This window comes from Pyrus communis, chromosome 17 (assembly GCF_041283825.1).
Source record: "Pyrus communis isolate YQ-2024b chromosome 17, ASM4128382v1, whole genome shotgun sequence".
Classification (NCBI taxonomy): Eukaryota; Viridiplantae; Streptophyta; class Magnoliopsida; order Rosales; family Rosaceae; genus Pyrus; species Pyrus communis.
Window position 1 is genome coordinate 28090201 of NC_142581.1, and position 14800 is coordinate 28105000.

Consider the following 14800-nt stretch of genomic DNA (forward strand, 5'->3'; position numbering starts at 1 on the left):
CCATTAAAAGGAGCGGGCCGATGGGGTCGTTTTTCAAGCACGAATAGAACGATCGTGAAGGGGGTGCGCAACCTAGAGAGATGGCCATATCTCTTTGATGAATGTGGTATCGAGGTTCGGTTCATTTGGAAAAGAGGTCAGTCTTAGGGGAGACCATGCGAATGGTTGAATTGATGACCTCGCTTCGATCTCTTCGACTGAACCTGAAGGAGACTTCGATCATTCAACTTTAGCTTCTGAAGGAACCATGTCAATGGCAGTGAATCTTCTCTTTCAGATCCTGGCCTTGGTAGAACTTGTCTTTGATTGGGATTTCGATTGAGGCCGGTTCCTCATGTGCCTAAGAAGCCGAAGCAATCTCGATTTAAGCCAATTCCAGTTTTTCCTACTAAATCTTTTTTATAGTCGATCAAAGGGGAGCATAAGCAAGTTCAGTGGTTGAAACCTCTGTAATCGATGGGAGCAAACTCATATTAGGCACTCCCGCAGCATCAACTGGTACAAGGAAGAGGCACGATACAAAGTACGTGCATATTAGGCACTCCCGCAGCATCAACTGGCATATAAAAATAATTAATTATAAAAACAATTTAAATACAAAACTAAATAATAAACAAAGTAAAAAGGGACCCACCTCCTCTTCTCCCACCCGAGCACACCACATGCATTTCCACCTTCTTTCCTTCTTTCTCCATCAGCACCACCCATTCCATACAACCACCACGTCATGTGGAACTAGTCCCCTCCCCTAGACCAATCTTCTTTGTAATTTGACTCCTTCAAGTCAAGCCACATGCCCCCAAAAATACCCTAACCCCGAAAGTCAAATTAACGTTTGAAAAAAATAAATAAATAAATAACAGTTTGACTAACAGACGTATGAAATTGCTACAAAATACAAGTTTGTGTATGAGATTGAAATGCTCTAAAGATGTTGTATGAAGTTACAATTTTACTCAAACTTGAGGGTGTTAAATGTAATTTACTTAATTTAATTGTAAATCTTGAAGTTTTCAAGGGCAAGTTATGGTATTTACATTTAGAATTTTGAAGTTTTGAAGTTTCCATGGATAATTTATGGTATTTTGAATGTTTCATCCCTTTATATATATATATATATATATATATATATATATATATATATAGATGAGAATTAAGGTTTATGTACACCTCGTAACTTTTTATTGTCCTAGTTTCATCAAAGAAGTGCTAGTGGGGGATTCTCCACAACAACTGATAGTCAAACTCCTCTCAAATTCTATACCTCAACATCCCATTCACTGACTAGGAAACTTCCTCGTCAATAAGTGTGGAGTGCCTGGTGGCTAATGGGAACCTTCCTCTTCATACATATGTCCCTCTCAGAAACTGCATATAATTGTCCTTGGCCTTGCATATGCTTGCCCTGCATCCATTCGTTGCAAGAACCAAGAAGCAGAGAGTTTCTCTAGATGGATGCTTTCCGAGATTCTTCTTCCTCCTCTTACCGGTGTTCCTATCATGCCTTCTTGAGTTTCAGAGGCCAGGACACACGCAAGGGCTTTACTGATCACCTTTATAGAGCCTTGGAGCTAGCAGGAATCCACACGTTTAGAGACGATGATGAAATCAAGAGAGGGGAGAATATTGAGTCGGAGTTAGAGAAGGCGATACAGGAGTCACAAGTATCGATAATTGTCTTCTCCAAGGACTACGCTTCCTCAAGGTGGTGTTTGAACGAACTTCTGAAGATCATGGAACGTAGAAATACTGATCGTAGACATGTGGTTCTGCCAGTTTTCTATGATGTGGATCCATCCGATGTCAGGAAGTAGAGTGGTTCTTTTGCTGAAGCATTTGCCAGACATGAGGAGCAATTCAGTACGGAGGAGATGGACAAGGTGGAGCTGTGGAGAAGAGCTCTTAGAGATGTTGCATCTTTGGGAGGAATGGTTTTAGGAGATTGGTAATTTCTATTCTCATTATGTTCTCACGCTAATTGAAAGTGTCTTTTAAATTAGAAAACTAGATTTTAACCTCTAAATAAGACGAAGTCTAGAAAAATATCTTATACAAGATTAAAAATTGATTTTAGTTCCTAGACTCTATTTAATGCCAGCATATATTCAATGTCTCTTGTTTTATTTATAATTTTATGAATTTAAATTTTATGAAAATATTATAAATTTTAATTCTCATTATTGTAACATCTTATATAAGAAAATATTTTCGTAGAGGTTTTTTGGCACACTTATATTTTTGCATATTTTCTTATCTACCACTAATTCGTTACAATATATTTAGTTACGAACATTTTGGTACATTGGATTAGTATAATATGTTTAGGTACGGACATTTCGGTAAACTAGTTTAGTATAATATATTTAGGTACCAACAATTTGGTAAACTAGTTTAGCATCATATAGTTAGGTACGGAATTTTCAATTTACTTATGTTTTTACATATTTTCTTATGTGTTACTAATTCACTACAATATATTTAGGTACGGACATTTTGGTACATTAATTTAGTAAAATATATTATGATACAGACGTTTAGGTACATTAATCAGAGAAAGTTAAATAAAATTCATTAAGTTAAATAAAATTAGTGAATTAAAATGTGTATAATAATAAATTTAAAATTTAATGTAATAACATTAAATAAGTTATCTATTAAATATAAAAACAAAAATATAGTTTGAATTTGAATTCAGTACATACTAAAATCAATATTCAATCTAAAACCAGGTTTTTATTAAATTTTAATCTTCTTGAAGGATTAAAGTTCCAAGACCCCTATAGAAAACTAGATTTGAATCCTTGGCAAAGATGATTTTTAGACTAAAACCATGAATAAGATCAAAATCTAATTTTTGTCACTCGATATATTAATAACCTCATTTATTAATTATATTTTATTTTTTTTAATTATTTCTCTTTTTCTTCCTAATTTTTAATGTATTAATTTATTTCACTATAATTTTCATTTTCATTTCATTTATCATAATATATTTTGTTGTAAACATTTAGATAAATTAATTTTTGTTATACAATATATTTCGATGTACTTGTCTTCTTCATTTAGGTACATTAAGTTTATTATAATACAATTTCAATGCATACATTTAGGTACAAATATTTCAGTACATACATTTCGATACAAACATTTAGGTACAATAATTCAATATAAAACATTTCGGTACTAACATTTCGATGCATACATTTCGGTACACACATTTAGGTACACTAATTTAATATAATACATTTTGGTGCACATATTTCGGTACTAACATTTAAATACATTAGTTAAATATAATATATTTCGGTACTAATATTTCGGTGCATACATTTTGGTACACACATTTAGGTACATTAATTTAATATAATACATTTTGGTGCATATATTTCGATACATACATTTTAGTACTAACATTTAAATACATTAGTTAAATATAATACATTTCGATACACACATTTAGGCACATTAATTGAGTCTTTCAAGTTTTAAGAATGCTAAATAAAATTAATAAATTAAAAAACCATTTTTTGGCCAAAAAATAAATTAAAAATTTGTATAATAATAAATTTTAATATTTAATAGGAGACATTAAATAAAATGCACATTAACTATTTTGATTTAAGGATACATTAAGGGATTATAATCAATATGTAATCTAACATTAGGTTTATTTTAAATTTCAATTTTCTTGAAGATTAAAGTTAAAAAAACCCCTTTTTAAATTAAGTAAAAGGTTTTTTTAAGCCAAAATGATCTTGAGATTTGCATAACTCATCACTTTAGTCTCTGAGACTTAAAATCAATATAAGGAGTCCCTGAGATTGTCTACCATTAATCATTTTGATCCATGAGTGAAAAATTAAGTTAAATAAGGATCAAAATAATAAAATTATCCTCAATTTAATAAACAATAGGCCAAAATGATTTGACCAAATTGAGGGTATTTTTATCTTTTCATCCTTATTTTATGGAGATTTTCACTAAATGATCAAAATATGGATAAACTCGGGACCAATTCTATCGATTTCAAATCTCGGGACCAAAGTTAGGAGTTGTGTATTTTGGCTAAAAAACCTTAAGTAAAATTGTAGATGGCAGTGAAGCTTGAAGTTGTTCGATTTTGGTTTATATGCTCCTATATATATACTGCGATTTTGGTTTATATTTTCCTATCGATTTTGGTTTATTTGTTCTCATGCTTATTTCTGCGTCGTATATTTCAATTCAAATGAATTATAGGTATGAGGGGCAGTTCATCCAAGATATTGTTGAAGAGATTAGAAATAAACTGGATCACGCAGCTTTAGACGTCGCTCCCTTTTCAGTTGGAATGGATAATCGTGTGCAACGCCTAAACATGTGGTTACAAGATCGATCAAAAGATGTTGGTCTAGCTGTCATCTGTGGGATGGGTGGAATTGGCAAGAGCACTATCGCGAAAGCCGCTTATAACCGCAACTTTGATAGATTTCAAGGTAGCAGCTTTCTTGCAGATATACGAGAATCTTCAGAACAACCCAGTGGTTTTGTTGGCTTGCAAAGAAAACTTCTTTCAGATATCCAAAAGGGGAAAGCAAAGAAAGTATACAATATGGATGAAGGAACAATCAGGATCAAACAAGCCGTGGGCTATAAAAAAGTTCTTATTGTTCTTGATGATGTGAGCAACCGAGATCAACTCAATGCAATTCTCGGAATGCGAGAGTGGCTTCATCCAGGAAGTAAAATTATCATAACAACTCGACATGAACATTTGTTAAATGCTCACGATGTTTTTGAAAAGTTCATGGTTCCAGAACTGAATGAGTACGAATCACTTGAGCTTTTCAGTTGGCATGCCTTCAGACAATCCCATCCAGAAGAAGGTTACATGGAGCTTTCAAGACATGTGGTACAGCACTGTGGAGGGCTTTCATTAGCTCTTCAAGTTCTGGGATCTTCTCTATCCGGAAAAAGTGTAGAAGTATGGCAAAGTACATTGCAGAAGTTAGACGTGATCCCTAATGACAAAATTCAAAAAGTTCTGAGGATAAGTTTTGATTCTTTACAAGATGATCATGACAAAAATTTATTCCTTCACATAGCCAGTTTCTTCACAGGAAAGAAGATGGATTATACGAGTACAATGTTGGACAGCTTAGAGTTTTACACAAGGATTGGGATTGAAAATCTAGTTGACAGATGCCTAGTGAAAATTCAATGGCCGAACAGGTTGGTCATGCATCAATTGGTGAGAAACATGGCAATGGAAATTATTCGTGAGGAATCACCTGATGACCCCGGAAAACGTAGTAGAGTGTTGCAGAAAGATGCCTCGAATATTTTGAGAAAATTGAGTGTAAGAACTATGTTTTTCATGTGTATGTATTTTTACTTATGATTTGTTGTCCAGTACTAGTCATATACTTACTCAATGATCTGATTTGTTAGCAGGGTACGGAAAATATTAAGGGCCTCATGCTCAACCTTGCTAGCAAAAGAACGTTTGTTGGATGTCATAAAAAACGATGCCATGATGAAGATTATGATGGAAATTGTTCAAGACGACGTCGGCTTGGTTTCTTCTCTTGGAAGCCAGTTAGCTTTTCATCCATAAACTCAGCTTCTGCATCAAATGAGATGGATTTCAACTCTGAGGTGTTTAGAAGGATGCACAATCTTGAACTTCTCATGCTCAACAACGTCAACGTCAGGGGAAGCTACGAAGAATTTCCAAAAAGTTTAATATGTTTATCTTGGAGAGGATTCCACTTAAAATCAGTACCAGAAAATTTTTATTTGGAAAACCTGGTTGTTCTTGACATGCGAAATAGTAGCCTACAACATGTTTGGAGTGGGATCAGGGTACGTAACTCTCTCTCTCTCTCTCACTCTTTCTCTCACACATGTCCATTATATCTTCTTAGAAATTGATTAATACTTGTTATTCAAACAGTTTCTTCCGAGGCTGAAAATTCTTAATCTCAGTCATTCACATGGCCTTAGGACAACCCCCGACTTCTCAGGACTCCCTAACCTTGAGAGATTGATTCTTAAACATTGCATAAATTTGGTTGAGGTTGATGAATCCATCGGATACCTAGAGAAACTTCTTGTTTTGAATCTAGGAGGCTGCAAAAATCTCATGAAGCTTCCAATATTGAGATCTGTGCGGGATCTTGATCTTTCTGGTTGCTCAAAGCTTGTGCTTGGTGCCAATACGACTGCCACAACTGATCACTTACAATCTACAGCTTGTGAAATGAAGAAGCTCAATCTGTTATCACCTAAATCATGGTATTCAATCTGGTCGTCGGTGTCGCCGAGAAAAAATATTGAATCAAGCAGTTTCTCATTGGCAAGTTTACCGCATTCCTTAACAAGTTTACGTCTGGATTGCTGCAATCTATCAGAGATTCCGAGTGCCCTTACTATGCTGCCTTCGTTAGAGTACTTGGATCTGAATAACAATCCAATTACAAGCCTACCAGAGAGCATGAACAATCTTGATAAGCTTCGCACTCTTGCAGTAGAAGGTTGCAGAAACCTCACAATGCTTCCAGAGCTCCCACATGGTTTGAAACAATTGAATGGTAAAGGTTGCACATCATTGAAAAGAATAACAAATTTACCGAACTTGCACATATCACCGCCCACGCATCCCTTGTCAGAAGACATACCGTCGGACATAGGTTTAATGTATTACAACATATTATTGGACTCAAATTTATGGTATTGTGGGAAACTAGTTGATGTTGCAAGCTTGTTCAATACACTACCATTGAGCAGCTTTGACATAAAACTCCTCAAAGATATCGATCTATTCGATTTGAAACCCAACGGTGGCATTGAGGTCCTAAGGAACAACTTTTGTGCAAGAAGGCGCTCCAAGGTTCTCTCTCTCTCTCTCTCTCTCTCTCTCTCTCTCTCTCTCTCTCTCTCTCTCTGTTATGTACAAGTGCTTATAATATGATCTCTATGGCATAAACGATTAGATTGTAATCACAACATCACCATGAAACTGCAGGGAACTTTTGAATGCGGCATATTTAGCATAATAGTCCATGAGAGCAAGATTCCAGATCGGTTCAATTACAGGAGCATGGGTAACACTGTTTTCTCTATTATTGTTCCTTCACAGCCTAATATCAAGATCGTAGGTTTGAATGCATGTATATTGTATGCCCGGCAATCGGATCGAAGCCATCATCTTTACCCTTCGCTTGAACTTAGGAATGAGACAAAGGGCCTTAAGTGGAAATTGAGCACGTGGAATGAGGTTGAATGGAAAGTGATGAACGAAGATATGTTATGGCTAACCCATTGGATTATGGGGAACAATGAATTGGAATGCGGGGAAGAAGTGTGTTTTAAAATCAGAAAGCAAGACGGTTTCGTCACAAAGGAGATTGGAGTCCAGTTTGTGTACGAGCAGCAAAATAAGGATAAGGAGGATGTCCCATCAAGTAGTGGAGATGCAATGATCCTACGTTGCAGATCGCCATCGCCTTGGAACTGGTACGAAAAGTTTCCATAACTGTGAGAAGGAATCTATTTCAACTGTCGTCTGCAACGTTAGATACTATCTCTGTAACCATGAAGTGATCGATCTTGAGAATGAGTCCCGCATGACCCCATAGTAACCAGTGCTCTAAACTATTACCCAGTTTAATTCAAATTGATGTTGGTGATGCACAAATCACTAGATTCAAATGTGTATTGGTTGTTAAGCTTCGTTTCTATCTATTTTTAATTTTCCCTAAAAAATTGTTTTCAATAATTTAATATACAAAATTTCATGTCAAACAAGTTTTTGTCTGTATAAAGTATGAATTCAAAACCCCTTTTTAAGAAAAATAAAGTTTTTGAGCCCAACTAGAAAATAAGCCCACGCGTTGCGGCATGAACCAACTGTTTCAGACGTAACTGCATGAATATGACACATTTCAGGCGTAACTGCATACATAAATAAGACACAAAGTGCAGGAAGTAAAGCTCATATTTTTAGCAGTGTTATTTTAACAACAATTCTTCAAGTGGTGGATTGCCCTGGTGGGTAGGGCATTTCTCTTAGTCCTACTGCATTCCAGGTTCAAAGTTCCAACCATCCCCAGTACCAGTTTAAGCACACCAAAGACCAAATTTAGCATGTTCTGTCGTCATCCACCCAACCCCAGCAGATACTCATACAAAATTCAAACAGAACTTGCCAAATTCATCCTCTTAAAATACAAAACGAAAATAGTTTATGATCACTGACCTCTTTGAATCGAATGATATTCGGATTCTTCAGTGATCTGTGGTTCATGATTTCCCCTTGAACATGTTCATCCATCTGCATCACCAAAAAAATATATTTAAAAAAAAATACAAAATGAAAATAGTTTATTATCACTAACCTCTTTGGATCGAATGATATTCGGATGGTCCAGTGATCTATGGTTCATGATTTCCCTTTGAACATGTTCATCTATCTGCATCACCAAAAAATTAATAAATATTTAAAAAAAAATACAAAATTTAAAGGATAAGAATTGCGAAGATTCTTAGGTCTTAGTTCGGAATGAAATAGCTCGTCTCACCTCCATATATTAACAAATCTTAGTCTATATGATTTTGCCAGAGCCACCGAATGTTGAATATATATCTGTTGAATATTCTACTACCATCAACATTATAAAGGTTTCTAATTGAATCATATGTTTAAAGTCCAAGCATGAAAGCTTTACAGAGATAAATAAACAAATGTAAATAACTAATTAGGCAGTACACAGCAGAGAGGGGAGAGAGAAAGAGCAGTTGAAGGAGTGAGAAGCAAAGTAGCATAGCAAGTGGAGAGTAAGCAATTAAGCATAGTCATCTCACGTAGGGAATGCCTGAGAACTAATCTCTGCTTCTCTTCCTTATGATCCTCTTAAATGCAATTCTACACATTTCTAAACCAAATTTACAAAGCAGAATTCAAAGAAATTTAAAGAAACCTAGTAAAGATTCAAACTTTTTTATTATCCAAAAGATATACATAACCCCATGTAACAAAAACAAATTTATGACACAAACGACATGATCTTTGGCCACAAAAAGCAAAAGAGAGAGAGAGAGAGAGATTTTGCTTTTTGCACTATGCAGAATATGCAGAGAATCAAAATATCATAACTCATTTAACAACATGATATTTTAGGCAATAAGGCATCACATTTAGACCCCAAATGAAAGAATTTGAGAGAGAGAGGGCATACGTGGTTGCCAAGAAGAGGGAGAGAGCAATTCTATTTCCTGTAAAAACGAAGAAACAGAGCATTAACAAACACACATGCACAAATCTTAAAGGAAATTGGTAAGAAATAATCGTAATTGAGAAAATAATCAGAAAACCAGAGAAGACACAACTGGAGTCTAATTCTACAGAACCCATGACAAACAAATATCCAAAATTTACAGATTACAGTAACAACATTCCAACAAAAGTAAGAAGACCAGATAAATTATCTATTCTAAAGTAATCCAACATATTAAAGGGAGTCACGGAAGGCCAGTATCTAAGGTAATCCAACATATTAAAGCATCCAAACACAGACTCAGAATTACAAAACGCATGAAAATTCACATTCCAACGTGTTATGAAAATGCAATCACCAATTTCAGATCAACCCAAACCAAATAAACTTATATCAGTACGCATTAAACCCACCAAACTCAATCAATTTCATCGGTATATAATTGCACGAAAAGTTACATTGAATGCAGACTCAATCAATTTCCCCAAAGTCATTGTTAACTGAAAATCAATACCAAACCCATAAATACCACCATAGAATTTGGCAAAACCCAAAACAAAATACAAAAATTTACTCACATAATCACAGAAAAACATGAAATTTGAGCACCCATTTGGCCAAGTTAAAGGATAAAGGCACTCACATCATCGTAGTACTCTTTGGGAAGATCTTCTAATACTGGTTCTTCCTTTTTCTTGCTTTTCCTCAGAGCTGCCATAAAAAACCCAGAGAAGCACACATTCAGAAAAGAAAAGGTCCAAAACTGCCATAAAGAATCCAGAAAGCATACAAATTTATCAGAACAAAAACCAAATGATGTGAATGAGTAGTGAGAGGTTGTGTTAGGCACCTGAAACACGTTTTGGTTTCAACTGAAAGGGCCAGAGCGTTGCATGCGAGGAAGATGACGATATCCACATTCTTTTTTCTTGGGTGAACTAACCAAACCATATTATCTATTCTAAAACTGAGGAGCAATTGACTGTTCATTGGGCTACAGTCAATTGTTTGCCCCTCGATTTCACGCTATTTACAACAAAAACCATCAGATCTGGGCTGGGTTGGGAAGGTAATTCTTAAAAGTTAGGGGGTAATTTTGTCCGTGTGTTTGAGCCGAATTTCACTTTATTTACAAAATTGCCACCGCCTTTTCTCTCCATCTTTCTCTCTCCCGACTCAGTCGATAACCATCCATCAAATCGCCCATCCTTTCCTTTTCTCACTCTGTGAGCTCATTTCCTACAACCCTAGCACTGTTTCTCTCTTATTTCTCTCAAAATTCGAGAGACTTCTTTCTCCCATTTCTCTCAACCTAGCCCCAGCGCTGCTCACCCCATTCCTCTTCATCATCTCAGTTAAATCCGTTCAACAGTCACCGATGCACCTCCACACGAACCCATATTGAATTTTCCTCCTGCCCACGAACCAACCTCAATTTCGTGGATCCACCTTCATTGCAAGTCGCCGACACCCACAAATGAACTCAGATACGACCATCAAAAGTAGGGCGGAGCCCTCGAAGATGTCAGATTTGAGAAGGGAAAAGGTAAAGTTTCGTACTTTAGTGTTTGATCCTGAAGTAGATTGAATTTTCACTCTCTCGATTAAATTCTTCTCCTTCCCAAATTTTCTACTCAAATCTAAAAAATTCCAGGAGCGGAGCGGAATTTAAAATGTGCGAGCTCTGCTTCCAGGCCTCCCCGAAACGCTTGCAGGTCAGTCGTCCGAACCAATTTCTGAATTTTGGATGTATTGCGTTTGAAAATGCCGAAAATTAATTGTTTTGTTGGAGTCCGATTGATTTCAAAGGATCGGCGGTGGTTTTTAAATTTGTATTTGTATTTGGTGCTTAATTTAAAAAATTAGAGTGAGTTTGGTGTGGATCCGAGCTAAATTAAGTAATTAATTGACTCTGCAATTTTAAAAATTTTTCATTTGAATTTTGTTTCAGCAATTTCAGCTCAATTTCTATGTTTTATGAATTTTAATTTTAATTAATGCTTTTGTGGAAAGAAATTTGAATTTGAATTTTTATGTTGTTTAATAGAAAGATAGGTGCTTGAATGGGAGTGGACGTTGGAGCAGGAAGTGTTACGAGGAGGGGAGGTAGTAGCCTCATCTGCTGTGTTGCAGTAGTGAAGTGATTAGACGTCGGTATGGCATCTGCTAGCCTAGGGAATGGTGGAGTTGGCAGTTCAAGGTATGTTAGACAATAGATATGGCATAAGTGATAAGCCATTTTCCCTCTCTGCAAGTGTTAACCTCACCCTGTATGGGATTATGAAAAGGAGGGGCTTTCTTTTGCTTTGCGTTGCAAGGGATAGAAGGAGACTTAATTTACTATATTAGCCTTATGAGTTTACGGACCTTCTAATATTTCATAGTGGGCCTGGAAGTGATTTTCCGGGAACGGGAAAGGTAATCGAGATTAGTCTCTGATTGTTTGATCATCCTATATATATTTGATGAAGCTTCAACTAGCTTCTACCAGACAACCCCTCATTTCTTTATGGTAATTAAGCTTCATCTCTAATTGTTTATTGTCTGATTAGATTATTATAATATTTGGGTTGTTGGATATGTTGGATTTGAATTGATTTTTTGTTTTCATATTTCATAGTGATGGATTTTCGAATGAAATGCACTCAACCCTAAATTCCAGTGGGGGTGGCTGAAGCAGTTGCCGGATATGACTTATGGCAGCCAAGGTTCCTTTATTGTCATGCTTTTAGTTTTATAAAATATGACAAGTTGATATAAATATATATGTATATAGAGAACTTACATCTCTTGATAGATTGTGTTGCTAGATAGTTTTTCACTTTCCTGCTCAAAATAAGTTTATCATGTTATGCTATCCAACTATTGATGTGCAAATATTTTTGAAGCCCAAGTGATTCAAAGTTCAAATTTATTTGTAAAGTATAAGTGTGGGTGTGGACACCCAATATAACTTTTACATGGTGTTGCTATCTGGTATTTGATAGATTATATTGGGGACTGTCTAAATTTTGGTTTTAGCTGCAGATGAAGCGAAATAAAAAGGTTATAAATTAGAGGTATAATTTAATTATTATATTTGATGCTTCATTTGATTAAATGAATACAGTAGGAACATTGATTTGACGTATGTGCTTTCGTATGGAAAACTGAATTTTTTGTGTTTATAAGTGTGTATATACTCAATATTTATTTTAATTACAATGGAATTGACTGAAAATTATGGAGAATTAGTGTAAGTTTACACCCTTGAAGAAATAGTATGAAAATGGAAGTAAAGAAAAATTAGAATGTAATACATAATATCTTTGTGTGTGTGTGTGTGTGTGTAAGGGATTGATGACTAAATGTGCTACGTTAAGAGATTGCTTATTTCGTTAGTTAAGGGCAGCAGTTGATAGAAGCATAACCAAACCCAGGTAAGAGTCACATTTTGGTTGCCTTCCTATCCTTATTTTTTGTATTTTTCACTTAGCTCTATGTTGTTAACTGCAAATTTTGGTATTTTGTTCCCTTTAGTTTTATCTGCTAATTATTGTTCTACGAATTGTATTCTTCAGTTAAATAATGATTAACTAGAACGTTCCAAAAAAAAAAAAAAAAATAAATAAATAAAATCAAGCATTGCAGTGTTCGGGATGATAATTTATATCCAATATGATCATTAGCCAGTCGAGAACCTAATTTGGGAATTGGGTTTTAAAGTTTTAATAGTTTTGTTGTGTGTAAATTTCTTGCTTTGCCTACCAAGAATCTAATAACAAAAGGCTTAGTTATTTTCCCCAAATGGTTTTCAATTTGTTGTAGGTAAACAAGAGCTACTGGACTATTATGCACAGGGGAATGGAAGGAAAGTAAAAATTCAAGCTTTTAATACAAATTGGAAATTGAGCGGCACTAAACAAACAATAGGTAAAACTAACCACTACTTTCTTTCCATTTAAATGTAAATCAATTGATTAAGTCTGTGTTTTAAAATGAAGTTTCAATTGTTTTCAAATTCTAACAACGATCTCCTACACGTTAAGGTAATCTATTTAGAGTTTTGATCCACTTTTGATTACGCAGAATTTCAATTTTTTTCCATATAACGTTTCCATTTTTCTTTAGAGTAAGAGAAGAAGCTTTAATTTGGGTTTACAATTTTTCCCTTTGTAGATTTTCAAAGTAGGACCAAGCTTTCAAAAGGCACTTCAGGTTCTGGAATTTTTTATTTTATTTTATTTTATTTTTATTTTATTTTATTTTTTTTATGTTATGCTTTTGTTATATCAGGTTCTAAACTGCGCAACACAATTTTTCCCTTTGTCTAATCTACTCCAAAGACAGGCTGAGCAAAAGGAGGAAAGGTTTAAGCAGGTATGTGTACCGTGTGGTTTCATCAATACTTTCTCAGAATGTGCCTTCATTGTTGGTTTCTGTACTATTTTTCTGTCTAAAAATTTGAAATAAATATGATCGTTTCACTATCGCTTCTCCTTCCAAGTTTTTTCCACATAAAATAAAACAACAAATAAATATTTTGTTTCCCTTTTTCTACTTTATTCTTTTGCAGCAAAACAAGCATGATTTTGTTGGTACTGCTTATTTAGTGAAGCAACGGTTTCATATTGTGAACTGTTTTGCGTGTTTATCACTTTATTCTTTATGGTTTCAGTTTCCTAAATGAAGTTTGACATGTATGGAATATGACAAAATCACAAAAAAACAGAACAAAAACATTCACAAAAGAATTCCCCAAGTTTTCAAATGGAAATTAAACATTTACATAGCTTATATAAAAAGCCAAAATATAAAAAATTAATCAAAAGGTTGAGAGAACTCACATCCCAGTAATGCTTATTGCTGATATTAACACCCACTGACACCAGCCCTTGGTTTGTGGAATTCCCACGCCCAACTCCATGACCTCTGTCTCTGCCATCCCAGTAAGAGCTTACCAAACTTTTCTAATGGCTAAATTGTTCATTTAACTTGATAACTTCTTCCTGCAATCCATAAATAAGATCATTAGAAGCGGTAAATAAAACATCATACTTCGTCCATGGCAATCTAGCAGAGAAACCAATTGCATTCAGATGGAGCCTAATTTGTGGAACTACATTTATATGCACTGAAATACATTATCATGTTGTCATATTTAAAACTGAGGTTTATGCAGTATGCTATCTTTAGCATACACAAAATTTTTGCCCCTCATTTTTGAAGTTCTACACTTCATAATTTATATACCTTCAGTTTCCCTTCTAATGAAGGTATGGACTGCTTTCCATATGGAATTTTCGTAAGACAATGTTATGATATTCCTGTTGAATAAGAAGAGTATCCAAGATAACTCTAATGATCACAAGAAGAAGAAAATAGAGCACACTTTTAAAGAAAGCTCACAAAACAAACTAATTAGCAAAACTTTTCTTATTTAGCTCTAGGCTTTGTTTTTCCTTGGATGATGTACAATGCTTGGGGACTTGGGTATTTATAGCAAACCAAATGAAAGCTACACCACACACTTAATTAAACTAAGATTATTTACTACCACACAA

General features: G+C 34.8%; 2 protein-coding genes, 2 long non-coding RNA genes and 1 pseudogene across 7 annotated transcripts; 4 read left to right on the plus strand and 1 right to left on the minus strand.

Annotated features, from left to right (window-relative positions):
* The first annotated feature begins 1241 nt into the window (after nucleotides 1–1241).
* LOC137707672 (disease resistance protein RUN1) lies at nucleotides 1242–7788 on the plus strand. The gene is made up of 5 exons (XM_088689265.1): nucleotides 1242–1945; nucleotides 4240–5338; nucleotides 5434–5844; nucleotides 5936–6871; nucleotides 7007–7788. The coding sequence occupies exons 1-5, from the start codon at nucleotides 1872–1874 to the stop codon at nucleotides 7514–7516; spliced, it is 3030 nt and encodes a 1009-aa protein (XP_088545391.1). The 5' UTR covers nucleotides 1242–1871; the 3' UTR covers nucleotides 7517–7788.
* On the plus strand, nucleotides 1452–1814 carry LOC148689769 (TMV resistance protein N pseudogene; annotated as a pseudogene).
* A 135-nt stretch (nucleotides 7789–7923) lies between the features above and the next one.
* On the minus strand, nucleotides 7924–14246 carry LOC137708562 (uncharacterized). Of its 4 annotated transcripts, none has more exons than XR_015958485.1 (7): nucleotides 14084–14246; nucleotides 10108–10195; nucleotides 9901–9968; nucleotides 9219–9255; nucleotides 8379–8453; nucleotides 8240–8314; nucleotides 7924–8058 (listed from the first exon to the last, which is right to left on the minus strand). XR_015958485.1 is itself a non-coding variant. In XM_088689274.1 (6 exons), the coding sequence occupies exons 2-6, from the start codon at nucleotides 10175–10177 to the stop codon at nucleotides 8056–8058; spliced, it is 291 nt and encodes a 96-aa protein (XP_088545400.1). In that variant the 5' UTR covers nucleotides 10178–10195; nucleotides 14084–14246; the 3' UTR covers nucleotides 7924–8055. The 4 variants fall into 4 exon arrangements, 2 of the variants coding, with proteins under 2 accessions (XP_088545400.1, XP_088545399.1); XR_015958486.1 differs by having other exon boundaries at nucleotides 8562–9255; XM_088689274.1 differs by lacking the exon at nucleotides 9219–9255.
* On the plus strand, nucleotides 10484–12124 carry LOC137711590 (uncharacterized). The gene is made up of 4 exons (XR_015958490.1): nucleotides 10484–10803; nucleotides 10912–10972; nucleotides 11305–11769; nucleotides 11878–12124. It is a non-coding gene; the product is annotated as an uncharacterized LOC137711590 (long non-coding RNA).
* LOC148689770 (uncharacterized) lies at nucleotides 12324–13944 on the plus strand. The gene is made up of 3 exons (XR_015958491.1): nucleotides 12324–13169; nucleotides 13533–13616; nucleotides 13813–13944. It is a non-coding gene; the product is annotated as an uncharacterized LOC148689770 (long non-coding RNA).
* Nucleotides 14247–14800: the final 554 nt, after the last annotated feature.

What these genes read in the sequence shown, in the direction of transcription:
- LOC137708562 (XM_088689273.1), bottom strand. Translation starts at nt 10,177, where the DNA reads ATGTGGATATCGTCATCTTCCTCGCATGCAACGCTCTGGCCCTTTCAG. An exon ending in CCAAAGAGTACTACGATGAT is followed by an intron (nt 8,454 to 9,900) that starts GTGAGTGCCTTT and finishes TTGGTGATGCAG; the next exon opens with ATAGATGAACATGTTCAAAG. An exon ending in ATATCATTCGATCCAAAGAG is followed by an intron (nt 8,315 to 8,378) that starts GTTAGTGATAAT and finishes TTGGTGATGCAG; the next exon opens with ATGGATGAACATGTTCAAGG.
- LOC137707672 (XM_088689265.1), top strand. Translation starts at nt 1,872, where the DNA reads ATGGACAAGGTGGAGCTGTGGAGAAGAGCTCTTAGAGATGTTGCATCT. An exon ending in GGAATGGTTTTAGGAGATTG is followed by an intron (nt 1,946 to 4,239) that starts GTAATTTCTATT and finishes AATGAATTATAG; the next exon opens with GTATGAGGGGCAGTTCATCC. An exon ending in ATGTTTGGAGTGGGATCAGG is followed by an intron (nt 5,845 to 5,935) that starts GTACGTAACTCT and finishes TTATTCAAACAG; the next exon opens with TTTCTTCCGAGGCTGAAAAT.